We start from the raw sequence: 26,588 nt of genomic DNA, 5'->3' as shown, positions 1-26,588 counted from the left end.
TGGATTTTCCATCAGCACATACTGTGCCCCTATTCCATTTCAATCTTGCACTCACCATATTTTCTGAGCATTTCAAATGATCTTGAGGCAACCACAGCAAAACGATAGACTGTGAAAGCAAAGAGGTCCTGGATCTCCTAAGTAGGCCAGATTTGTCAGAATGCTATGCTATTTATTTCAGAAAAGAGAAAGAAATTTTCTATTTCCCTCCAAAGGAGCCGACCCGAACAGAAGATACCATGCCAGTCCTTAGCCCTGCGCAGCTGCATAAGAACTAGGTAGGTGCTAGGAGTGAACAGAAACAGTATTTACAAAAAAATAAATAAAAGGAAAGGGTGTGGAGGGAGAGGTAAGAACCTGAGAGGACAAAAGTAGCAAATTGTCCAAGAACTGGAAGTTAAAAGTTCCTTTCCAGACAAGCACCCTCATCTTTTACGAAGTCCCCACTCCATAGCTACAGCAGAGAAGATGGTGGGGTGAAAAAGCACGCCATCCACACAGGACAAAAGGAGGCTTTGCCTGAGTTTCTGATAATGTACAGGCAGGGCTTCTCACCCTTATGGCTGCAACCATTTATTTCTAGGGTCACTGGTTCTGAAAGAGATTACTGCCGAGTCAAAGAGGAGCCCTGGAAAATACTCTGTTCAATTCCTTTTCAATGAGACTATTGCCAAGTATATGAAGAATGAACTTCAAAGTAGCAGGGAATAGCAGCAGAAGGGTAAATAATAAGGAGGATGTATGGATCTACCTGAAAGGCAGTAACAATATACAGTGTGGGAGAAAGACTCTTCCTTGTTATTTGTCCACAGACACCAACAGAAATTTTGGAGATTAAAATAAGACAGAATATTTACAAGGAGAGGCGCATGAAGTTCGATGAAGTTCTGCTAATAGATGTAACCTTACAGTTAGTCTGTAATTTTCAAACGTTTTGTGATGTAAAGATACAACAGCCAGCATGAAAAATAAAAAGTTATTAAAAAACACCAAAAAAATAAATGTCAATAAAAACTTGGTAGAGTATATAACACATCCACCTGAAATGTCTTGCTCTTTGGAAAGAGTACTTCCATTTCTAAAGGCTCATTGTGTCCTGACCAAGCCCTCTGTTTTAATTTTTAGAAACCTGTTAGCATCCTAAAACCAAGCTGAACATAGTATGAAACAAATTTTCTTGAAAACAAGTGGTAATTGTCAGCACCCAACAACAAAGACCTTACTGGTGATACTTATCGTACCTTTTTTCCCCTACCAAGACACATGTTCAATAATAATAATTTTTCAAAAACAAAGAACTGTGCCTTTTTTTTTTAAAAAAAAAATTGAGCTCTGCTCTGACTCCTTCAAAGCCAAAATTTTACAGTCAGCTGTAACTATACGGTGATAAACACAAATTTGCTATAACCGACTAATTTTTCTACTGAGCTCCTCACCTGTTCCAGTTCTCAGGGCTGTTGTTTCAGACCTGGACGGTGACTCATCAAAACATAATAGATGTTTAAACAGAACTCACACAGGCACACTTGTGTGTGTTTATTTATGTTCAAGGGTAGTAAGCAATTTTTCATAAATAAATGGCTGGGGGTTGTTTTCCCTCTCAAAAGAAGGAAATAGCCAAGTGATGGATGGCAGTGCTGGATGTATTACCCAAGGCAATGATCCCCATTCTGCTCGGGAAGTGCCTTCTGCCCTGTGGAGAGAAGCCATCGCTGAAATCTGGCTTCTGGAGATTCGTGTGGCTTTCGCTGTCAGAGGATGTCATTAATGCTGATTGCTGCCCCCATGCCTCTGGTGAAAGCCTGGCATCCTCCTCTACAGCAGTGAGTGAGCCAACACCAGCCAGCCTCAAAGAAATGGGAGGGAAAGCAAACATATTGCGAGAGCTATATTACCTCCTAAGTGTGGATGATGTTTTTAATTTCTAATGATAACTGGATGAATATAAGAGCAAAATTTTACAACAGTGATGTGGAGTAAGATGTTTCCCCAGAAAATACCAGAACTATATCAGAGCAAGGGGTGGTCTAACCTCCTGCCCTATGCCTGCAGGCAATAACCACATCCTCCTCTGAACACAGAGTACATAGAAATAAGCCACAAGAGGACCAAAATCCTCAAATGACAGCACTGCCAGAGGGAATTGCATGCCACCTACTCCCAAACTGAGACAAGCCTAAAAGAACAACCTAGCTAGTACTGCGGGCATTTCAGCTCCATGGTGGGAATCACGCTCTTCCACCCATTTCAGTGGCATCTCTTAAAAATCAGCTTTTACCACTGATATGTTGGGGAGTGAGGGAGGTGCAGAGCCAGGCAGCGATAGCGTAGCTGGTATTAAACACTTGAAATACCCACCCATCCTCCTGACACTCCCCTCCTCCCATGAAGGCAAGAGTATCTCCAAAACATTAAAAAGCACAATGGAAAAGATGACTCCTGTGGGTTGCTTTTAGAAAAAATTAATCCACTAGCCTGGGTGTTACCATCTGCACCCGAGAAGTGTATCACCACCGGATTGGCTTGGCCGGTATTTCCTGGCAAGGCTAGAGACGGGATTTAGATTACCAAATCAGTGAGGTTTATTTGCTCGATTTCTTGGAGAAAATTTTAACACCAAATTCAAAATTCACAGTGTGCGGTAGAAAAATGTTGCCCACAATAGAGCTTCCAGAAAAGCAATTTTGCAGGCCAGGAAAAAGCAAGTGTCAGTACTGGCAGTCATATGCTTGCTTCTCTTCCTTGTGGAGAGCCATTATGCAGTGTTTTCTAAAATTGTAAATGTACTTTCTGGCTCACAATGGGAAACAACACTAATATGCATCACAGGGTGTGAGATAAAATGTGCAGTGCTATTGTTGCCTTTGATTTGTCTCCCATTTATATCAGCTCTCAGTAAGAATTACACAAAGACAGAGCTGCAGATTTTTCTTCTCAACTTTTTCACATTTCATCCTTTGTTTGGTTCATAAATTCTAGCGTCTAACTAGGATGTTACATCAGAGACAGTAATTTACATTTAGATAACATAATGTGAAGAATACTAACAACCATAATCCTCCCCCCTCCAAACAGCTCCAGAGTACTTCCCAACTGACCTCAGCTTTGTAAAACAGGGATCTGGCGTATTTGCATTAAGCTGAACATTTATTTCTCTTTCTCCAGTAACCTAACATTCAGGGGTTTTTTTTGTTCATTTTGTTTGTTTGTCTCCCCGTCCCCCTCCCCCTCTTAATTTTAGTGAGTCTTGCTCCCTGTGCTGCCCTTGACATAGTCTCTAGCTATGAAGATGGCTCCGGTTTGTAGTCTAGGAAAAGACCCTGAGCACAGTGGGGTAGTGTGCTAACTATAAGAGGAAGGCCACTTTGTTTCTTGTGAGTTACCTAAGAAAACAGGTATCAGACACTCCCAAGAACAGCTCTGTGATTGCAGTACACTTAAGAGAGACAGCTTTTCTTCTTCAGCACCTTACACAGGACTCACTAGTCCTGGGCAAACAAAAAGCCAGCAATGAGCATTAGAGCCACAGTAAATCATCTGGAGAAGTATCAGTCAGCTTCATCACCTCTGACATCTACCATCGTGACACCCAGGTCCAGCGATTTACCAGATTTGCAGATCAGTCTAGGTGGAAGGGACAAGTACAGGGAACTTTTCTGTCTCCCAAACAGCTTTATTTCTAATAGTGCTTCCCCTTATACAAGCTCATTCCCACTGTTTGAAGAGGTCCATCCTGGTGTTACTGGCCACTCTGGCAACTTCATAAGTAGGAGAATGAGGGATCAGAAATTTACTCTGTGTTTCACACGTATTGGAGACTTATTTGTATCAAAATAAAGTAAATTAAAATGGCAAGTTAGACCAAGGCTGACTTAGCACTGTTACATTAGGTGGAAATTGGAGCAGCTAATTTGGAAAGCTTAGGCACATTTTTTTCCTCAATCATCTTGCCTTTGCTCCAAATTACTGAAGATTCCTCCAAGTCCTGTTATATCTGGAGGCACCAAATAGAAACTGAAGGCCAGAAACACAAACCACATAATACAGAGTCTGAACAAAAGTCTTTAAGAAAAAAAGGTGGCAGGGGGGTGAAATGAAACTTTCAGTTTTGTCTCAATATGTTTCTTAACAGAGAATATGCTTTCAAAAGGACCAAGATTTTTTTCCCTTTAGCACTGGAGATCACATCCCCTCTCTCCATCAAACACTCTTTTAACACAGAGGTTGTTCTAGATGGCAGCAGACATAGGTCAGTATTTTCAAAACTAGGTGACTAACATTAGGAAGCTCTTTAAAATGGGGTTTAGATTCTGATTTTCAAAAGCTCTGAGAGCCCAGCAGCTCCAGCTGGCTTCAAAGGGTCTTCCTTCATAAGGTGTTTGGAATGTACTCAGCATTTTTGAAAATCAGGCCACCTATTTGGGATCCTAAACGCAGACTTAAAAATTCAATGCCAATTCTCATTGCACTAAGGATCACACCACCTCTCTAACCCGTGCTTAGAAAGCTCAGTGACATTATAACTAACAATATGGCTTTTGCCTTCTTTTTCTCACAACAGAATTTACAGAACTGCTAATAAAACCAGTGTCTATAATGAAAACTGTCAGACTCTTGAGCCTAACAAGATAACTATAATTTTCCTTGAAGCTATTGAGCAGGTCTATAACATCTCCCAAAATCCTCTTAATGGCTAACACAGGTTCTTTTACAATTAGGCGTCCTGAAGGTCAACCAGAATACAGCAGCCAGTGCTGGGGGGTACTCGGAAATACCACTTGCCATACAGAAGTACTGCAATCCATGCTGGCACTGCATGGTACTGGTACTGCAGTACTGAGCCCTTCTGTAATGCCATCCCCCTGCTATGGGGTGCCAGAAAATTTAAAGGCTTATACTTGGGACTGTAGCACCAAAGTCGAGACCTCTACCAATTAAGGCAGAAGAGAATAATTGTATTAGCAGTTGATAGCAGCAGACTTTCGTCCTGCTAAAGGAGGATGACACATGCACACATTAAAAGCATTTCCTCAAGCTACATTCCTTCGGATTGCTGGATTTGGACCATGTTTTATGATTTATTCATAACAAAGAGCTTCTTAGTACATGAACTTGTAGCTGCCCAAAGCCTCTTCATTATACAGCTTTCAACTATTCTGGTAAAAAAAAAAAAAAAAAAGGAAAGAAAGAAATTAATATAGTGGTTCCAACCTTAGGTAGAGCTTTTGCCAGCACACAGCACGAGGATCAGAATTATCAGAATTAGAAGCTACAGATGTGCACTATTTCTCATGGTCCAGGTCTACAAATATTTGTACGTCAGTGTAAGGATTGTCACTGCCCACAGTCTCCACAAATGTCTCGGTGTGTGTTACTTTCATGGGAACTACTGAAGCTTTCAAAAGAATGCAAAGAGTGCTAATCCCCTGGTGCAAGTGACTTCAGCCTTGACAGACATTTTCCCAGAGTCACAGATAAAACTGAAGGATTCAGCCGTAAAGGATTAGGAGTGGTGTCACCTAGAATTAAGTCACTGGCCTTGAACCACGTTTTTGTTCAGCCTTATCAATAGCAAATTTCACAATCTTAAAACCAAGGTTTACTGAGTTTCTTTAAATATATGTATCTCTCTCTTGATTTTCTGAGTAAGTTTAAAGGTCTAGACAATTCACATTATATTGTTTTAGAGTTTCCATTTTTTACTACACTTCAGTGCACTAAAAACCATCAATCTGACAGTCTGAGGAGACTCAACCAACTTCTTTTCACAACTATGCACAGGATGTTTCTTGTGTATGTTAGGAAAGCAAGAAAACAAAAACACTTTGCATGGCTCTTTTCACATAGAAGCTATTTTAAATACTACAGAACCTAAAAGGGGAGGGCCTGTTAAATAGAAAATAGGTGGTCTTTGACTAAAGATTTACAGTTCACAGCAAATCTAGATAAATATCTTAGCTACCCTGTTATTCTGATGTAAGCACCTAAAAGATGTCCCTACGTGAGATGTGCTTTAAATTAGAAATCTGCGGCCTCTCAGTTATCAGGTGTAAGACTTTATTTGGGGTGGTAGGGAAAAAATAAGTCTTGTGTCTTAATGGCTTGTTTCAGTTCACGCTGAGTATCTGTGACAACAATGAGCACTGAGTGAAAATCTTACGAGGGTCCTAAGCAGAGTACCATTAATCCTCAGCCTGGTAAAACCTGCTGTAATTTGGGAGTATTGTGCAAAGCTAACTCTGACATAGTACTGTGCACTGCAAGTTGATGAGAAATTTGCATGGCAGAGGCTAATCTGCATTTACACATGATAGCCACAGTTTTAGGGTTTGTTCAAGGAATATGGTCTTGCAAAAATGCAACAACTGAATAACAGAAAACCCTTCTTAAGCCTCAAACATATCCCAAACATGGGGAAGGGGGAGGAAAGGGTAAGCCTCCATGTCATGCCATGTTGTGCAGCACCTCGCAGAAGTTTTGGCTGCTTTGCCTCCCATCGTGAAAGCCTGTGAAAGCTCCTGGCTCAGGTTGGAGCCCAACCGGGCAGTCGGCAACAGCCCCGACACAGTGCCAAAGCCACCACTGCTACTGCATCCCGCAGGCAGTGGGTGGTCCTGCTGCACAGGGGAAATGACTTGAAAGGCACATGTGGAGTTGATCAAAATATTTCTAAAAAACCCTTTTCCTGAATCAAATTACTTTTTTTTTTTTGGTTGTTTTCCCTTCAAAAGAACAGACAGTTTTATGGGAAATGTCACGTTTTCAGCGAGTCATACAAACGAACGTAGCCTGAGAAGCCCAAGATTTCCAGACAAATGTTGCTGGCTCTTGCCAAAACCATGATCTGCAGCTATCACATTTCTGCTAAAAAAAAAAAAAAAATTAAAAAGGAAAAAAAACCCCTCCCAAATTTAAAAGGAAATGAGTTTTGATTCTGTAAAAAGTTTTCATGGAGGGAGGAATAGGAGAGAAGTGCTTCTGACGGGCTATAGCAGGAAGCACCTATGAGTGTGTGTATTCGTCATTTATGCAACAAGTATTTCTGGCAGAACTAAGCGAGCTAGTCTTTAACCAGCAGGAGCTGGAGGAAGCCTGCTGGTCACAGATGATACGTGTATAAGACAGCACTACAACTGCGTTAGAAATCCAGGAAACGGATGTTCCAAGTAGGCTGATAAGCATTCAAAGCCATGAAATTTAGGCTGTGCATTCCTTGGGTAGAGACAGTCATGTATGTTGCACTGCACAATATTACCAGTTCAAGTTTAGGAACTGCGTTGCATGCTATATGGCCATAATGATTAATGATGATAGTAACCATACTAATGGTTGAAAAGATCCTGCTTATCCTTCTGCATGTTCCCTGTCAGCAAAATTCTTTAGTTAGGGTTTCATTTTCTTAATACAGTAGTAATTAATAATTCAAGAGACAACTTAATAGTGGACCAATTATGGTACAATAGAAAGTATAATGAAAATAGACCCAAATTAAAGCTTGCTAAGTTCCATTTACCAACTCTTCACTCTCATGGCACGTTTGCTATAGCAAGCTTAAAAGTTCAGATTCATTTTATTCCTGCGTGTTCTCTGGTTTACTAACTCTGAATTGATACAGCTCCTTCCACAGCCCAAACACAAAAGAACTCTGCAAATACTTGCAAGAAACAATGAGGACTCCAGGTGACATAGATCACGTACTGTACACAGAATTACTTTCCCTAGAGTGAGCCCACGTAGCAGCATTTTGTGACATTCATCATTAAAGTTCAGTCCTTGGAGTGCTGCCATTGTGGTCATGCGCAGCCAGCTCTCTGCTGATAGAGAGGAGCTTATAACCAAAGGCCATCCCTCCCGAGGGCAGTGCAAAAGTGATTTGAATATCAGGCCTCAGGAAAGGTTGTTTTTCTATTCTTAGCTGGTTTTATTTCAAACAGCCTTTCAAGGGCTGCTAGTGGGCCAATCAGTTTAAGAGTGTGAATGTTTATAGCAACAAAACTGTGGTCTCCAGAAACTAGAAACCAGTGAAATGTGGAAAAAGAGTTGCCTTTTTGCCAAAACAAAGTTCCTGGTAATATACAGTGTTGAATCAAAGACAAAGCATTTTGCAGAAACACAGAACTTGCACAGACGTTGTCACAAAGGCTTTGGGGGCTGCTGGGTGGCAGCCTCTCTGGGGTCCTCAGCCACCCTGGGTCAGCACAGCCAAGGCTGGACCAGCCTCCTGTCACTTCCTCCAGCTTCTCTACGGATGTATCCTCCCAGCTCTGATTCATTCTCCATGTGGGGACACATATCACCATCTGCAGGGCTGCTCACTGAGTGACTGGGGAGCCCCTGCTGCTTCAGGCAATGCCTCCTCAGCAATTCCCAGCAGCATTGCAGCGAGAGGACAAGTGAAACAGTAATTGCGGAGCGTGCCTGGCAATTTGTACCTGCTGCAGTTGCTCTCGAAGGGTTAGAGCTCACTCCTTCACTTCCAAAGCTTGCAGGAGGCCTGACTACTTCAAGCTGTCAGACAGGACAGGGATACAGTAAAGCATGGAGCACCTTCAAGTGATGCAATTTCATTCTGCATATGCATCCTTTGGGTCCTGGGGTCTTTGCCCAAAGACTCTTCCACCACCCAGACAATTAAGAGAAGGTGAAAAATACCAGATAAATGGCATTTCTTAGCAATTGTAATGAACAAAGTATATAACCAGCTTCTGTAAAAGCAGACTTTGAAATGCCACTGGCTTGCTTCGTTTTGAGCACGTTCCCAGGGAGAATGTCAGGTCGCGTAACTCATTTATCTTTACACAGAGGAGCTCCACTAAACACCAGCCATCATAAAAATACTAACATTCCTTTTTGTGGAAAACAAATATAAAAGAAAAACGCAGCATCTCTCTTAAAAAAAAAAAAAAAAAAAAAAAAACCAGTTAGCACTTCAAAGCTTACCACATGGTCTGTAAATAGCAATGTCAGTACACAGGGGAGCTGCACTCCTCTTTGTTTAACAACAGCCTGAGTTACTCAGATGGAGGTAGCAATGTTAGAGGCCTTCCCTGTGACACAAAACTACATCGTGCATTCATCTAGATTCACTCTTTGCATTTTATTTCCCTTGATGGCTTAAAAAATACCAAGAATTGGAATAGCATAAGAACAGCATTTCAATCTAGCCTTATATAAAGCACTGCTCTCCTCTGGGCAGTGTGCACCCAGCAACACCTACGTTATATGTACCATGAAGGGGAGTGTCAGGGAGAAAAGTGCAGTAATTGAGGTCACGTCCTCTGCATTTGTGAAGAAACCCCCTCCCACATTTTTCCATCATCCAGACACTTCAATGTATTTACAGCTAGCCATTTTAATTATATCCAAATATTTATCTCCCAAGTGCCTAAATGAGTAGGTATTTAATTCTCGTGATGCAAACACCTGATGGCTGGGTGCTCTCATTTGCCTGTAAATGCAAAACATAAGCCACTGAATTGAATTATGTGGCAAATGTCCGCAGGTACCTGAGGTACCCGACATCCCACACAAAATCTGTGCTTCACATGCTTAAACAGCTCTATTTCATGCTTTATAGGGAGGAGGGAAGAAGAGAAAGAGTTGCATTTTGTGTTTTTTTTTTCTAAATCTCATTTGCAGTCGTACAGCTAAAGCTTGGAGATTAATAATAAAAGTGTGTATGTGACAATGCAGAAACAAATGCTGTTCAATGTCAAATACAAAGCAAGATGCAAATTTATTTTTCTGTTAATTAACCAAGCTTTCATCTCAACTGCTCTGATCTGTAAATAAAGCTCACAAGCTAGTTTCAAAACAAGTCTGGGAATGAAGCAAACAACAACAAAAAACCCTAAACCAAAATACCCCAAAGTAAAGTCTCCTAGCACTGGTTAGCTAATTATGTTTGCCATTTTTCATTCAGGGGGACCTAAACGGATCAAAACAAGATAAAAGCAAAAGTACCCAGGTGCTGGCCCAAGGGCAACAGCCGTCCTCTGAATACCACCAGTCATCAGAAGCTTCGGAACTCTACCAAGAACCAAGGGGCATCCCTGAATATTCAGAGATAAGAATGAGAAAGGAAAGATGGACAGAAGGATGGATGGGAGGATAGACAGACAGACAGAAGGAAGGGAGCAAAGAAAGAACAAACAACTGGTCCTCAACACTAAATAACATTACATCTCCTGCAGCTAAGCCTAGCCTCTAAGGGTTTGCTTACCAAGCTCTTTATTGAAATTGTTCAGGTCCTTAACTGATCTCCTGGGGATGGAGATCAGTTGGATGGTGGGGGGCGCTGAAAAGCCTTAAGCTAATTAAGCATGGCTAAGACATGCTTGATGAGATGGGAAAAACACAAAGCTTTTGAAAGGGTGAAAAATCTCCGACCATCTGGTAGTGGCATTGCAGAGAGAAGAAAGAGGAAGAACAAAAGGGGCAGCTCTCCACAGCGAGGAGGTACAGGACTCCTTTAATTACCGGGTCACTGAGACCATTACGGCTCCAAATGCCTGTGAAAGCCCTCAAAACAAGCTTAGGAGGCTCAGTAAAAACAACAGCTCTTAGCAAGAAAAGCATCTGCAAGACAGTGAATTGGAGCAGCTTTCCCCAAGATACATCTGCTAATTAGAAATGAGAGGTAATAGATGGGGGCGGCAAGGCCCCCGGATCAGAACACGACTTTTTCTGGCGACCTCGCTACCTGTCTCCTCTGATTGCTGTTCTCCAAGGCCCCGCAGATGGTGCTCTCTTTAAATTAATACCACTCCGCCAGCCAGAAGGAAGCTTCTGTTGTACTTGGCAATACAGGTGAACAGCCTGCATTTAGGTTTCAAAATGAATGCCCCAGGTGTTTTATCAATATGGCAAGCAGCTGATGTGCTCCAGCCTCTTCAGGCCTGGTTAAGACTCATCTGTGTTTTCCCATCTCTAAGACCAGCTAGAGAAAATCACAGCGTTCAGAGGGCAAACTTCGCACACCGGAGCAAAATCGGAGCTATCTTTGCTCTAAAAGGCTTTGTCAGCCATGAGCTGCAAAAGCACTAGCGTGATCCAAATGAAGAGCCCTCCCCTGCCTTTTCCTCTCAAATGAGCTGGATATGGCTACGGCTGACTACAGGTGCAGGCTAGCAAAGAGCAAGCTGGTTTTGACACCAGAAGCTGTGACCAAACCCTTGCCAAGAAGCGGTGCTACGCTAACTCTGGCTTTGGGATGTGAATACGTGCAGCTGATTTCCTTCCCTCCCACATGCAAATACTTCTCCAATTATTTCGGCTGTGTGCTGTGATCCAGTCAGATTTGCAGGCTGTGCAAGAGCAGGCTATATCCATCCTTGGATGGGAGACCTCATTAGAAGGAGGAAGTGGGACTGGCAATCTAAGGCATTGCTCTGAGCTGCTGTCTCCAGGAGCAGATATAAAACCCAGGCCTTGACTACCTGTGGTCGTTAAATATCCCGTAGCAGTCATGATAAGAACAAACAGCATTAACCCCATTCTGTGGCCAAATCTCGATGTGTATTTCTCCCCTCTAGGCTCCCCTTGAACATTCGTTTGGAAAGAGTTCCTGTGTCTTAAACTATCACACTTTTAATTCAGTACTGTTAAACATTGGCTGCATTTAATGCCAGAAGGAACAGTTTCACAAGCAGATTCTGTGATCTCTGTATATATCAGCTTCTAAGATAACTTGGGTTCCTTTAGATAGGTACCGGATATATATGTATTTCTTATCATCTGCTTTTCATGCTCACACACTTCAAGAGCCAGCTGGATCTGCATGCAGAACTGCATCCAGAAAATCTATTCCCCTCCACATCCTATGTAAAGCTGGAAGCAAGCAATATTAGAAATAAAGATTTTTTCCATCTTTTTTTTTTTTTTTTTTAACAAACTTGCCTATGTTGCAGGGCCAGGAGATTCAAAACCAAGCTAAAAAAGCATCCAAACCTTTGGACACTTAACTGAAAAGTAGCTGTTCTCCCGCTGGCCCTTGATGCCGTGGGGGACTGCAGTACTACTACGTGATTACCGAGTCATCTGCTGCAGACTGGGCAGTTCATGACTCAGGTTTATACGTGCAAGCAGATCTATGATGAGACACGCATGAAAAAAAATTACAATTGTATAAAGTGACCACAATAGCTGTATTTACTACACACTGGACAGTTACTACTTTTGGAAGACAGAGAGGTAAGACAAAACCTCAGAGGATGTCAGTTTTGCCACTCCAAGACCAGCGTGGGAGTTGTTACACTCACATAAGTGTAACTGTAAAATATCTGCTGCCCCAAGGTGGGGGCCCCAGAAAATGAGAGCATAACTCTGGTCTCTTGTGGAGATCCAGCTTCGTAGACCAATGTGACCACCAGAGAGGAGTTCCTGCTTATCCACAGGAAGGACTGGGCGTGCTGGAAGGGATCACACCAAGACACCATGAATGAGGTGCGGTCAGGACTGAAAGAGGTGTGGTCAGGACTGAACTGAGATGTGTTTGCAGTAGCTGCACAAAACTCAGAGCCATGAGCATCCAAACCCAACTGAGGGAGAGGGACTGTGCCAGTGGTTACCCTTGGTCTCATACACTGCTGATCAGAGGATACTGGAAATAAATCTGAATTCAAGACCATCTCTGTGCTGGGTCAACCCCTAACCCTCACGTCCTAGAGACCCCTGCAAGGCAGCCACGTGGGAAAGCCCCTTCCATCCCCTCCATGCACGTTGGGACACCATCAACGAAAACGCGTGACATGCAGAGCAAACAAAATGCAGTGTAGCTGCTGCATACTCAAAACAGCAAGTCCTTCTCACTTGTCTGCCCTCTTCCTGAGACGATGGGGGCACCATGCTCAGGTACTGGCACCCCAGAAAGAGAGAAATGCTAAGACACAGCCCTGCAGACTACCTCCCTGTTCAGTCAGCGAGCTTTTCTGTTAATCTTCCCTGTTGCCTGGACAGCTGAAAGAATCAACCAATTTAATTTCCTCGAATTGAGCTGCTGCAGTTAGGTACTGATTTTTCAGCCCAGTGACATCTTATTTTGAAGCACCTGAGGTATCTCCATTTGCGCTCATTTGACGCTTTTGTGCTACACTGACAGATCATACAAACACATCCAGCAGATGCGTTTTAACTGATGAAACACCTTGTAACCATGATAGCATTTGGCCACAGATTGGGAATCTCAATTTCTTCCAGGCACTGAGACAGTGACTTTGCCACCCTGACCCCCTAACTATATACCATTGTTAGCTGTAACCAGGGGGCAATGGAGAAAAGATTATTGACTTTTTCCTCTCAGAATCCAGAACACAGTTTAACTGATTTTCTATCCAGGTATGAATGGTATAGCCTGTAAGTGACTGCTTATTTCCTCCACAGAGAAAATGCTGAATGTGTAAACATGCTGTCTTTCAAGGGCTGTCAACTAATGTAGGTATTGAGTGTTTTTTGACAGGATGCTGTAAATGGAATAAAGGAGTTTTTGGCCTCTGTGGTAGCTATGATTACTGGCAGAGCTATGCCCTTCACACTAGTGACTGGGGAACAAACAAAAATGGCTGCACATCTGCAGAGGAGAACAATGAGACAAAAGGCTTACGTGTCCCAGTATTTCAGGGTAAAGACCCTGGACCAGTGAAACAATAATGAAGGGCATTCTGTGGTTGAAATGTGCCAGCTGCAGAAAGCTATGGATTTTAAAACTCAACACAGAAGCCACAAGTAAATTCTGAATGTGGGAGAAAAAACCTTAATAATTGTTAGAGCAAAGAACAGTGTTAATCAGGTATGGAACAGTTATACTATGAGTATTCCAGCAGGTATATGGGTAAGTAAAAGACAATACTGTTCCATACTCCTCATATTTCTCTTGGATCTCTCAAATAAAACCAAGTGGTTTTGCAGCTGCCCATAGACTGTCTATAGCTGCAACTCAAAGTGCATCATCCAGAGTATCCACTTTGCTGGACTGGTTAATTGCAGCTACAAACACATTCACAACCCACAGAAGTACTCCAGGAGAGGACCTTCAGAGCTCATGCCAGAACCCAAAAAGGAGATGCTGAACTTTTTGTTGAATAACAGGAAGTCCCAAAAAGCTGTGCTCCTGTGCCAATACGTTGAGATACCAATACTACATGATTAAGATACAGGTGCAGTTACAGAGATGTAGAAGGCGAGATTAAATACTAGCTTCCTCCCTGGCAGATCATTCACTGTGACAAAGAGACAGGGTCAGCTTGGGCTGCTGGGCTAACACTTTGGGCCAGGTATACTGGTGGTGACCTCACATGCTCATCTGGAGACAAATTGTGATGAAAGCCAACCAAGCAGAGGAAAACTGTTGCAGATGGCAAGATTTGCTTGAGAGAACACTCATCTGTCAACTGCATTAGGAAGAGGTGAGGGGATAAGAAAACCTGCTGCCAAAAAATAATGGGTAATGGGCAGAAAAAAAGAAGAGAAAATCCAGAGGTATGAGGAAAATGTAATGCTTCAAAGATCTGAATGAGATCAGGTGGGATTTTTCCTGCTCTGAGTCTACAGTAGTGAGAAGCAGATTTAATCTCAGTTGGGGTCATGCCCTATCAAGGCAACCTCCACTTTGCAAGTTGTAAACACATCTTCCCTTTCACAGTGTAATAGTCTCTCCTTGTACAGCACTGGCCTTCCTCTCCAAGCGCCAGGAGCAAGGGCACCTATGAAGCCATGTGCACCTCCCCGGCAGAGCCCATGCTGTGGGGATGCACAGAAGAGAGAACCAAGCTGAATTAAAAAATGTGCCTCCTGACCCACCTGATAGTATGCAGAGGAGATACCACGCTTCTCAAGGTCAACTACTCACCCACACCGCTGGGCACAACTACAGCAATAAAGCTACTGACTGTGAAGAGACAATGCTGCTCTCCCAAAAGAACAAGCAAGGGAATCTTTTTGTCTTAGGACATACGTTGCTTTCTTTGAATTTCTTCCTGTTCTACACTTGAAATAAAAGACAGTTCTCCCAAATTGTCCCTTCCCCACTCCCACTGCTTGTGTTTTTTTCCAGCTTAGTTATGACTGCGCTCTACTCACTCTATTTCATTAAAATCACTAGCTAAGTGAAGTTTCTTTCTCTGCTGCCCTAAAGTGTGCAGCCATTTGCGTTCATGAAATTGCCATAAAATAACACAACAACCTGATTGGTGTGGTACATGTATATGTAACGTAAGCAAGGGGGGACATGGAATTTCCATTTCCCAGAGACAGCTCAGTTGGATCTGTGCATATTCCATCATAAATAAACTTTATTAAACGAGGTAGGATTCCAAAATTAGTCAGTGCATAACAAAATTAATCCTCCTTTTGTAGCAGACAGGGCACAGGAACATTAAATTTGACCACAAGGGATCAAACTCTTTCCTTGTGTAGCTCCCTGCACTCCATGGGTCTGCTGGCCCTATCTATTCTAATTTAATACCCAAGTTGTCACTGCCACAAACAGGAGTTAAGCCCACTGTTCAAATAGACGCCTCTGTAGCTGTACAGTATCTTTAAAAATGGTGCCATTTCTCTGGAGGTGCTAAAGCTAATTTCCAGATACACTGTTAACTATGATGCCATCTGTAACAGTGCAGTGCTTGGCCAGCGAGCCCTACTTTTTCAATATGTTACAGGAAAAAGTTTTTAAGATGTCAGTGTCTCCCCCATATTCCTTTCACTTGTTCCTTGGGTGCTATTTGAGATGATCTGAAAGAGATACACGTTTTGTTTGCATAAGGCACCGCTGCCTCTTTGGAGCTTTGAACTAAACCCAAAGCCTAGTAGACTTGGACACCACCACATGAAATATGGATTCCATTACCTTTCCAGTTTTCATATGCTAAAAGGGCATTATCAGTATCTTAAAGCTCTTTTAAGTCTTGTAGCTCACAAGTACAAAACATGTAACAACATGTAATACTATTATAAACATATGAGGACTTAGAATGACTTCATAGCATCTGCTTTTTAGTGGGATTTCATTACTTTAGATTTTTTGGCATTCCTACCATGGAAAATAAAAATGAAAACGGCGCTTCAGATTAACCTGTTAAAAATAGCCAGTTTCTCCTCCAGCTTCTCAGAGGATTTAATTTTTAAAAATTTCTTTTAATTTTCTGGATATGGAAAAGAGTTCTAAAAATTATTTTACTTGATTTAATGCTGAGTGTGTTTCAGTTCAGTACTGTAACATGAGTTAATTAAACTAAACAAAGGCCACATTGTCAACACTTTCAGCAAGAGCAAAGAGATGATATTTTAAAATGAAATAAAAATTGCCAATTTATAATAGTATTTCTATACTGCTTACTGAAAATGAAATGAAGCAAGCAATCAAATACACACAATAAACCTTAAACACTATAATTGTTAAAGTGTTCCCTTTCCTTGTTTCTTCTTTTCTTTCCATTTGGCTTTTTGTCTTGTACCCTACTATCAAGCTTGCTAACATAAAGTGACTGTGACAGCAGGCAAAATGTTTAAGCTGAAAAATTCCTTAATGTTTTCTACTTTTTATTAGAAAAGCACACAGAAAAAATATATCATTTGTCAATGAAAGAGATGAAAAATAATTAAAACTTAAAATTGATCTTGCACCACCTATTCTTTACGTACATTCAGACTAGAATCTGATATACGGAGAGTAATGAAAAGAAACAGGTTCCTTCTGTGGCAGGGATAAAAAAAATTTACTTCCCCCACCCCCACCCCACCCCGAGACTGAAATCCATATCTGGAGTAGACTACTGACAGTGTAATAACCACCCTGTCCTGCCAACGCAAGTGCTGCTCAGCACAGCCCAGGGGGGTCTGCATCCCATTTGGTGCCTCTCTCAGAGCCTGGGAGGAACATCATTTTGGGCAGTGTGTGTTGCATGACTTCTGCACTGGTCTGGGCTTAGAAAATGAATTAATCCCATCACATCCGTGGGCCTGCTGGTGCACTAGTCACGACAGCCCGCAAGGGGACATGGATCAGCAAAGCTGGTCCACAGAAGCGATGCTCTCTCCTAATAATTCTGCTGATCCTTTGCTACCGGTGAAGAAATTGCTCATAGTAAGGACCATTTGCTGATCTAAGAGCCTGGAGACCTCCCAGTTCTGAACTGAGAAAGTCAACACAAATATAACCACGGAGACTGGGACCAAAAAACCCACCCCTCCCTTTCCAAGCTGCAACATCCAAGTGGAGCAACAGAATGTGCTCACACAGAGTCACTCACAGGCAGGTCAACTTCACCTGTCTTCAGGTTTTAACAGAGCTACCCCAATTCCATACCTATCCAGGACATTTTCATTGCATTCATGAAATTCAATGTACCATTTTGCAAACCTGTAATATAATGCTTCCTCCCCTTCTAAAAGTAAACTTGTGATAGGCTAAAATGTTTCTTTTCCCTGCCTACAGTTATGGCCTTTGCTTCTTCCACAAGGCCACAGCTGTGATGCCTTCAGAAAAGCAAAGTGCTTTGCACTGGGAGATGCAGACCAGCCAGCCCTTGGACCACCACAGTCTGACCACAGCAGGCTGGCAAGCAGAATCAGGTCACAAAACCTCCTCATCTGGCTGATACTGCAGCTGCAAAGTTCACTTGAGTTTTGTGAAGTTCTTGAAAAAATAAAGGCATGTGACATGAGGCTGCTTAAAATCTAAAGGTATACCCTGAGTAAAGGCACTATTTTGGCTTTCCAGAGATAATCCTGTTACTGTGTACCACCAACTACTTCCAGCTACTTGCTTTGCAACTCCATCGCTCTGCATAGCTTAGAGCTTTAGACATGCGAGTTTAAATACCCATTGGGAATTTTCTGGTTCCACAGCTCTTCCAGCATTTCTGCAAAAGGGGCAAAGATGCACCTTTTTTTTTTTTTTTTTTAAACTTTGCCAAATATTGATACCTGTCAGATCAGATTTTAAAGATTTCAAGATAAAAATTAAAGATTTCAAATTCAGGGTCAGACTATTCTGTAACAGCCCCCAAAATGTCATCTGATCCCTTCAGTATGGGTTGCTATCAGAGACCAAATACACTGCATCTGATTCAGGATATTTATTCCTTTCTTCTTTGTGCAACTGAATAAAAGAAGTTGGAGCCTTTGTAGGAGCTCTTCAGAAGCCACAACACTCCAAAATACCTTTGTATTCTTTTCTTTCCAAACAAAAAGGAAATACCTTTTAAAAGATATATAAGGAAGATCTTTTAAATCTTTTTTTTTTTTTTAAATGCCTCATCTATCTCCTCTTGAAGCTGAAAAGTTTGGTTAAGAAATAAAGGTAGTTACAATTTCCATGACTCAAGAACAAAGACGTCAGATTTGTCCTAAAAGATCTTTCTCAAGATGTACTTAGTTTCTCTATAGCCACAATGTCATATCAAAGAAAGTCATTATTTTGACAGTATTTACGATGGTACCAATGCATGTGAAAATTCTATATATGCCCAAAACAGAAACTGTAAAAAAAAAAAAAAAGAGGGCTCTTTTCCTCCAGGTTTTCGAATATGTAATTGTCTCCAAGATTATGTCATAAAATTGTATCTCTTGCTAAAGTACAGATGTGTAAATGACCTGAAAACCCAGCTCTTTAAGTGGAGAATGGATGAAATTAAGGCTATGGAGTTACATAGCTATTGATGTAACAAAGTCTGTTGAACAAAAATGGGCTTAGCTAGAACAGAAATTAGGCAGAATTCAAATTTACAGCAAACAGGCACTGACCAGAAGACCAGCAAAGGAAATCACATATACTGCAAAGGATTTAAACCATGAGACTTCCCCCAGCCCATTCCCAAGCTAGCCTTAACATTGCTCGATTCATCCAGAAAAAAAGAAGTTTAATACAGTTCCCTAAACATGGGATTCCAACACGCTAAGATGCAACTGCACAGAAATACTAATTGTAAGGGCTATGTCCTGCTCTTAAGCTAAGTCTCTAGATACTTTAATATCCATTTTATAGGCATTAATTGTGGCAGTTTGCTCCTTGATTGTGCTTCAGCAACAACATGCTTCTGCATTTCTGGACTTGTCCAATGGAAAACAAATGTGTCCTTCTCCCAGGGAGGATGCTACCCAACCACCTAGATTTCTTTCTTGGATGGAAAAACATCCCCAGGAATCACGTTCCAAATGGCACAATAAGACAAAATAGACCAAATACAGAAGAGAGCCAACAGAGAAATAATGGCTCTGTCTGTTCATATTCCAGTGCTCTGACCGAAATCCTATCCTCCAAAGAGTTAAGCAAATTCCAGAGACGATCAGTGAGGGAAATCACTATGATTCATGAAGGGAGATAGAAAGAGGTGGAAAATAAGAGGATAGAGGGGAAAGCAGGCTCAGAGGAGGAAATGGCTACATATTCACACAAATAAACATTAATTTTATTTCCGTGTGCTCAAATTGTGTTGTGGAAAAACTGGGCTGATTAAAGCTACAACTAAATGCTGTCATTGCAATATGACAAGACTATTATTTCCAAGTGTACATAAAAAGGGACTGCTGAACGGCATATTAAAAGTGTGTGCACCTACCTAGTCAGCAAATAGGTCAGTGATCACCACTTACTCTGTCTTTTAATAAAGGGATTTGAGATTATTCCCTAATCTTATAAGAAACACAGATTTTCATTATTCTTTTGTGAAGTAGAATGAGTACATTATAGTAGCTAGAAAAAAAATTAAAAAGGCATCTTAGTTTGTCTTTCTTCAGTTGCTCCCTAGTAATATATAACTTCAAGTTATGGCTGGAAAAAAAGGGAATAAATTGGCACACACTATATTTTATTACTGATTTTGGAAAAAGCAACAGCAGGTTTTCATGAAACACACACAGTGCCTCACATTGTTAAATCCTTCAGGGTAATCTGGCTTCTTTCTTACTGCTGGCAATGGGAAACTGTAGTGAGATTGCCAGGACTTTGTTTCTTTGTTCCTCTGGGCTCTCAGCGCCCCAGAACTTTCAAAGCACCAGGATCCATAACTCCTTGGTAATACGTACTACAGTGTGACCCTGGAGCTGTGAAGCCAAATGAGCTATACAGAAAGGACCCTGCAAGGCCTAAAATCCCCCAAAACACACAGATGAGTTGGGACTAAAGCTTGCACAATTAGATCAGAAGCTTTACCTATGGTTTTTCAGAAATTTGCGAGACACATCTCAAAACCAGCAAGAAACAGTGATTTTTCCATGGAAAACCAGATCACTGAAAAAATTCCTATCACACTTCACAGCCATAATCAGTAACTAAGCAGAAATCTAGCTTTAGGTTGAGAAAAGGGACTTTGATCTTTGTTGGCCATTTAGTGGCTTCCCCAGCTCCAGTGCTGGGACAGGTCACAGATGACTCCCATTAATCTAATGGCTCCCGGAGAGAGAGAGAGAGAGCGCGAGAGCACGAGCGAGGAGAACAGCAGCTATGTGCTATCCTTCCCTCCAGGATGAGCTTGGTAACACAAAAAAATTATCCAACACAGAGCAGAAAGACCAGGTAGTTTGCAGTTTAGTTGCTACGTTTGGCTATGCATCTAGGTTTAGTACAGGTTAAAGCCACGTAAGATCTGTGTATTTCTCTTTAATGGGACTAGACAAAAACATGCCATTTCACTGTATTGCAAATGTACTGTGGATGCTGCTGGAAAACTATTTAACTGAATTAGTTTATGAGATACCACTTGGGTTACATGACATAATGTTATGTATTAAATCTCTGGTTTACACCAGGTAATCTCCCTCCATTGAGAGAAATCTCTCTCTGGGGAATACATCTTATTTTATCAGCCTGAACTTCAGCTGATTTTCTTCTTTTTACCTCTCTTTGTCTGGATCCACCTTGGTTTGTGGAGAACTTTCAAAACTCCCATGGCAGTGTATGTGCCCACCAGAACTGGAAGCATCTAGCAAGATGAGCGCTGAGGGTGCTCTACGTGTTCTTATACCCATAAGACTGAAATAAAGCAAGGGAAAGCCTTAATTTCCTTTCCTTCTCAAAACCCTGAGAAAGCACAGCCTCAATTGCCTTTTCTTCTCAAAACCCTGAAAAAGCACCCATTTATCTTCCCTGACCCAAAGACAGTATGTTTGGAAGAAGCTGAACAGAATATCTATGCAGTAACCTAAGTGCTGTTACCCTGCAGGTAGACTCAACACATCATCTCCTCTTGTCATGGAACGGACCAAAAGTTCACTTAAATCAATGAGAGTCCTTCTATGAACTTCAATGAGCTTTGGATTAGACGAATCGTGTACAGAAGCAATACCTGAGCCCCCGGGTAGGAACTCATTCCAAAACGTTTGGAAAGAACCTTTTACTTATTTAGTACTTGAATCTTTTAAATCTAAGGCAGGAAAAGAAAAAGTGCCAAGAACAACCATTTTCTGACATTACCTTCGTTTCCTTAATGTTACATATTTTAATAGTAGGTAGAACAGATGGTGAAATATAATCTCTCCACTGAGAACTAAATGACAGCGACTAGCTGTAGGGGACACTAAAGTATTAAAGAGAAGGAAATGTACAAATAATGAAAGTACATTTTGTTCAACTTGCTTTTGATGAGGCATAAAATGTAAATAATTTCTATTAGGAGGAAATTAATATAACGACTTTGGTATTTGCAATCAGAGTGAGCTTGTATTATATAAGCTAGATTTGCAACTGAGGTAGTGCAATACATTTTACCTGGATTTGAAGTAAGGATTATATCAATTTTCACCATCAGTAATAAAGCACAAACCCGATACCATTAACATGACTGATAATAAAGAGATGTGATTAGTCTCAGCTTGGATAGCCAATTAAGAAAAAAAGGAGAGGAAATGTTGTTTAGCTGTATATGAACAAAGAGGTTCTATTAACCTGGGTTTGCAGTGAAAAAAAGTGTCAATATTGCTAACACAGGTTTGCAATTAAGTTGGTGTCAATGTAGCTGGGAAAAGGAGTTCATAATTAGGACAACACAGTTAGTATTGACCTGAATTTTCAATAAAAATCATGTCTGCATTTTAATTTGGAACTGTAAAATTCATCCCTGTGCTCTGCAAATGACCGTATAATTATTAACTTGCAGTTACTTTACAATTAGAGAATTATTTACATAATATGTTATTTTTTATATAACCATGTGCCTGTTACAAATGGTGAGCTGCATGTAGGGTTCCTAGAAGTGTCCAACATTTAAAATTATATTTCTACATTTCTTTGAAGAAGCATTGCTAAGGATTTAAATACTTTACTCACAGAAAAAAATAACTGCTTCAGCAAGACTATGCTCCTGCTCCAAACATGGGTTTCTTTATTAGAATTACTAGTTTTAGTTAATTACTAGTTAAATCTCTACTAATGACCTCAAAAATAATTATCATACCCATTTATTGTAAATATTCTCAATGCTTCTATGGAACATGATCGAGAGGGTACTTAAATGGACATAAATTTGTTGTTCAATCAACCTTATATACTTCAATGCAGAAAAGCAACAACGAGAAGAGTATTTATTTTAAAGTCACTTTAGAACCTGAGCATGCACTTTTCTGCACTTACTTGCCTATGTAAATCCAAGTCCAGTATGTCAAAACAACACTCAGGGATAGGCAAGGAAGGATTTTTCTTAGGAAAAAAACCCAACTTGCTTTTATGTGCTCTTTCCATGTTTTCTCACAATAGAAAAGAAGAACATGAGCCCAGCAGCATTCTCTGTCTCAATCTGTTTTAAAAGTAACCTCACCTCCTTCTTCTTCTTTTCCTGCTGCTTCTTCTTCTTCTTCTTCTTCTGCACCATGAATCAAAGGTATCTCAACTTCTGTTGTGCCTTCTTGGTTCAACAATGGCTCTGAAAAAATTTGATAAAAAGAAGATGAACAGTGAGGCTTTTCAGAATGGACATAAAAGGATTAACATGCACTAGAGAGATTACCATTAAAAACACTGGCAGAGGAAAAAGATCCTTTTCCCCAAAGGTACAGATACAAAAGCTGTCTGAGGGAAATCCAAGGGGCTGTAGTTGAGAGCAAGGCCTTGATCCTCTAAGATGCTGAGCTTTCTGGGCTTTAGCACAAAACCCCACGTGCCTGGCTCCAAGCACAGGCCTTCACTGGAGCTCACCACAAGTGGAGAGACACGCGTACTCAAGTGTTTTGCTGGACTGGGGACAGAGCATTCACTGCTCTGAATGTACAAGCCTGAAATGCTTGTCATCAGGAATAAGAAATGCAATGTTCGCTTCTTTCTCTAACAGTTGCAGCCATTAAGAAGTCAACTTTTATGATGGAGAATTCATAGATACCCCCCTGCTCGGGGTTGAATTTAGAGTTACCGTAAGATCAGGCTCCACAGATTGAGCTTACTAGGTATGGAGAGAGAAAGGGAACTCAAACACTACTGATAATATCTGAGCAATAACTAGTGGTTTTGCCTGTTAATCTTGCTCTTCGGAGTCAGGGCATGTGCAATACCTTCTATTTCCATGCAAGAGCTTTGGGAATCTGCCCCAGTTTTCATCTCCTCCTCCTCTGCAGAAACATGCTGTTGTCCTGTTAACACAACAAATTGAAAATTACATTAGCACGATGGCTGCGTGCAGGCAGCAGCAAGTTCGTCAAAACAGGACACGAATCTAACATATCATGGTCCTTTTCAACCAAGTGCCGCTTTTTAAAGTGATTAAATGAAGGATGTTGGACTTCAGATACGAAAACATCACTTAAAAACTCTAAGCGTTAAGTATGTTAAATGTCTGGTCAAAACTGACCCTGAATCAACTTTCTTTTTCTTCTTCTGTAGCTCAGCCTTGATACACTGATTCTCATAGGAGCTGTTGCCAAGTGCTTGCCACTTGACAGTCGACTTAACAGAAGGAACAGAATCACCCCACAGGCTTTTAGAACAACAACAAAATGGACAATAATACTACCCAGGATCAATACGGTTAAACCCACATATTTGAAGATGTGTGTTTTCCAGCAACACCAGAGATTACCACACCACCACTGGTTGGCACACAACCTCTCCTAGCCAACAGCGTTTCCTTAAGGCAGAAGAGGTCAGGCTGAGAAACACTGGATGCTGAAACTGGAAGAACTAAGGTTCCCAACTGGTTCATTATCTCTGTCCTAAAGAATTTTGATACAAAACTTTACCTTCGGCTTGATCTTCCTTACATCCCACAGGATGCACTGGGTCATTCTCCTGTGTGCCTTTGGAGTCTTTCAGGGAGTCTGAGGAAACAGCAAACAAACAAACAAATCCTGCAGCGGTTTTCATGCTGGAAAAGTCTGTTATTTACTTCAGACACAGGTAGCCCTTAGGTGCTAGTTTCATATCTGGCATTCTTAGACGCTGACAGATTTCCTATCTGTTTAACTACAGACTTATATACTATGAAAGTATACTCACGGGTTTCAATTATTCAAATTGATTTCAAAATCCGTACACTTACTGAGCAGTTTTTGCCTGCAGTACAAACCTTAAACAAGGAGCTGGCAAGAAAGGACACATAAGAATAATCAGCAGTGCTACCGAGAATTTTATTTCTAATGAACAGAGTGGCACAAAGCTATGAGAAACAGCACAGACCACCTACTTGATAAATAAAGCGATTTCTTATTTATTTAGAACAATGCCAGCACTTTTAATGGTTGGACTTCCACAAGCTTGACAAACATTAAGTCCTATAAATCCCAGTGCAAATCCTAGCCTCATTTTACTTGATGGCAGAACTCCCAAGGTCATTATTGTGGCCAAGTTGCTTTTCCTTTTTGAGGGAGACCAGCAAAATGCTCAAAGCCGTACCCTGAACCAGTGGCACAGTGAGGTTTAAATTAGATGATGTAGGTGCAGTTGCTATGCTATCTGCAGCCTTCACAAACACGGGGCATTATTTCATTGTGCCAAATGACATTTTCTGACAGCTGCCACTCCTCAGTTTTTGTGTGGGGATGGAGAAATGCATCATTCCACTGCAGTCAGGAAATCACAGCAACACAGCCACCACTTTTAGCTTTGCTCATCTGCATAACATGCAGCTTTTACTGGATAAAGAGCTCTCTTTGAGCCTTGTTAAAAAACACCGCTGATCTAACTGGACATTTCTGCAAACTACAGAGGTAAGTACACTTGAGGTCATAACAACGGTAACAGATAATCACTATTTGTATTCCAGAGTGGAACACTTTCTAAAATGCTGCTAGATGAGAAACTTAAGTAACAGTGCCAAAAGATCTATGGTGCATGATAATAAATTACGCTATGACAGTCTTGTTACGGCTCTACTTCTGGAAGGTCTCTTTCTCCAATATAGCAGAGCAAATCTTACAACATACCAAAGGATGCCCCTGTAAAAATCTGTTCTTGAAACCTGCCCAGAACAATCTCTGATGGATAAGTGAGAAAGCTGGGTTGTTAACATCCGATCCAAATTTAATAATCTGTAGAAAAGGTATGTACTGAAAGTGTGTGGCTTTAATTAACTGCAAATAATCCCCCAAGGCAAATATTTAATTACCTGCACAGCTTCTTACTTCTTTCGTGGCATGACAATAAGTTTATAAATCCAAGTTTGAAAGCAGAATATCTCGCTGATGTACAATTTGTTAAAATTTGCCCTTGCTGCACTTTTTTCACCCTACTGTGGACTTAAAACGCTACTCAGTGCTATCAGCTGGACCACTGCGCTGGCCTTTCATACCAGGATGCCACATTGTGCTATGAGTTACAAGGGATTACCCTATCAGCCCGAATCAGAGCAAAAATAAATTAAAATTTCATCAAATTCCAAGTTTAATCAAAAAGAGAGTAGAAGGACCTCTTGGTATAAATGGGAATGGCACTAAAAATCTGTATGGAATTTTTGAGGTGAACTTTAAACTCATTGAGTTAAATTCTGGCTTTGCTGAGGGTTTTGACAAAGTTTTCAGGATATCAAACAAGCCAAGATTTGTACCATCTGTAGCCCCATACCCTAAGTTAATATTATCTTTTTCTGTATGATTTAGTTGCATGTTTGTAAAAGGAACTGTACTGAAAAGCTGGAATTGCAAGTCCTCTGCCTTAAGTAGCCCTTCAAATAGCCAAAAGGAATGATAAAGGGTGATATTACCTGCTACAGGTGGCAGAGATGCACGTGGCTCTGTCCTATCTGGCCTTTAGAGCTATCTTATCCTACACCTATTGCACAGTACTTCATACTCCCAGATCTGTGCCTTTAATCTCAGTTCACAGGTGCCACTTTTCCTCCTAGAATGAGGAATGACTCCAATTTCATGCAAAAATCAATCCCCAGCATCAGAGGAACAATTACGCGCTTTGGTCAATAATAACAAATGGAGTTTAAGGAGCCTCGTGTTTGGCTGATGTATGTGCCCCATTAGGCTTCTGTTTGTGGTGCAGCATCGTGGAGTTTATGGCAAACTATGGTTATCACATGGCATGGAGAGCTGTCGCTGCTCCCAGCCTTTGGCACAGCTGGCAGTCTGACCCCACAGCTGCGCTGGGTATCAGCATTAGGCACCACAGCCAGAGACCACCTCTGTGCTATCTGGCACATCTTCACACAGTCCCATAGCTGGCT

At 41.2% G+C, this 26,588-nt stretch overlaps 1 protein-coding gene across 5 annotated transcripts in view; it reads right to left on the bottom strand.

The window, feature by feature from the left end:
• MACROD2 (MACRO domain containing 2) overlaps nucleotides 1-26,588 on the bottom strand; it is an 887,639-nt gene that overhangs the window by 18,931 nt on the left and 842,120 nt on the right. For 3 of the 5 annotated variants that reach the window (XM_026844750.1, XM_026844751.1, XM_026844755.1), the window contains exons 13-16: nucleotides 24,160-24,237; nucleotides 23,476-23,553; nucleotides 22,749-22,853; nucleotides 4,542-4,551 (exon numbers count right to left, since the gene is read on the bottom strand). In XM_026844750.1, the coding sequence (XP_026700551.1) occupies nucleotides 4,542-4,551; nucleotides 22,749-22,853; nucleotides 23,476-23,553; nucleotides 24,160-24,237 (271 nt within the window). The remainder of the gene's footprint in view (nucleotides 1-4,541; nucleotides 4,552-22,748; nucleotides 22,854-23,475; nucleotides 23,554-24,159; nucleotides 24,238-26,588) is intronic. The other 2 variants (XM_026844753.1, XM_026844754.1) reach the window with 1 other exon arrangement.

This window comes from Athene cunicularia (genome assembly GCF_003259725.1).
Source record: "Athene cunicularia isolate RWA chromosome 3 unlocalized genomic scaffold, athCun1 chr3_part1, whole genome shotgun sequence".
Taxonomy (NCBI): Eukaryota; Metazoa; Chordata; class Aves; order Strigiformes; family Strigidae; genus Athene; species Athene cunicularia.
This window is presented reverse-complemented; position numbering and strand designations above follow the sequence as displayed.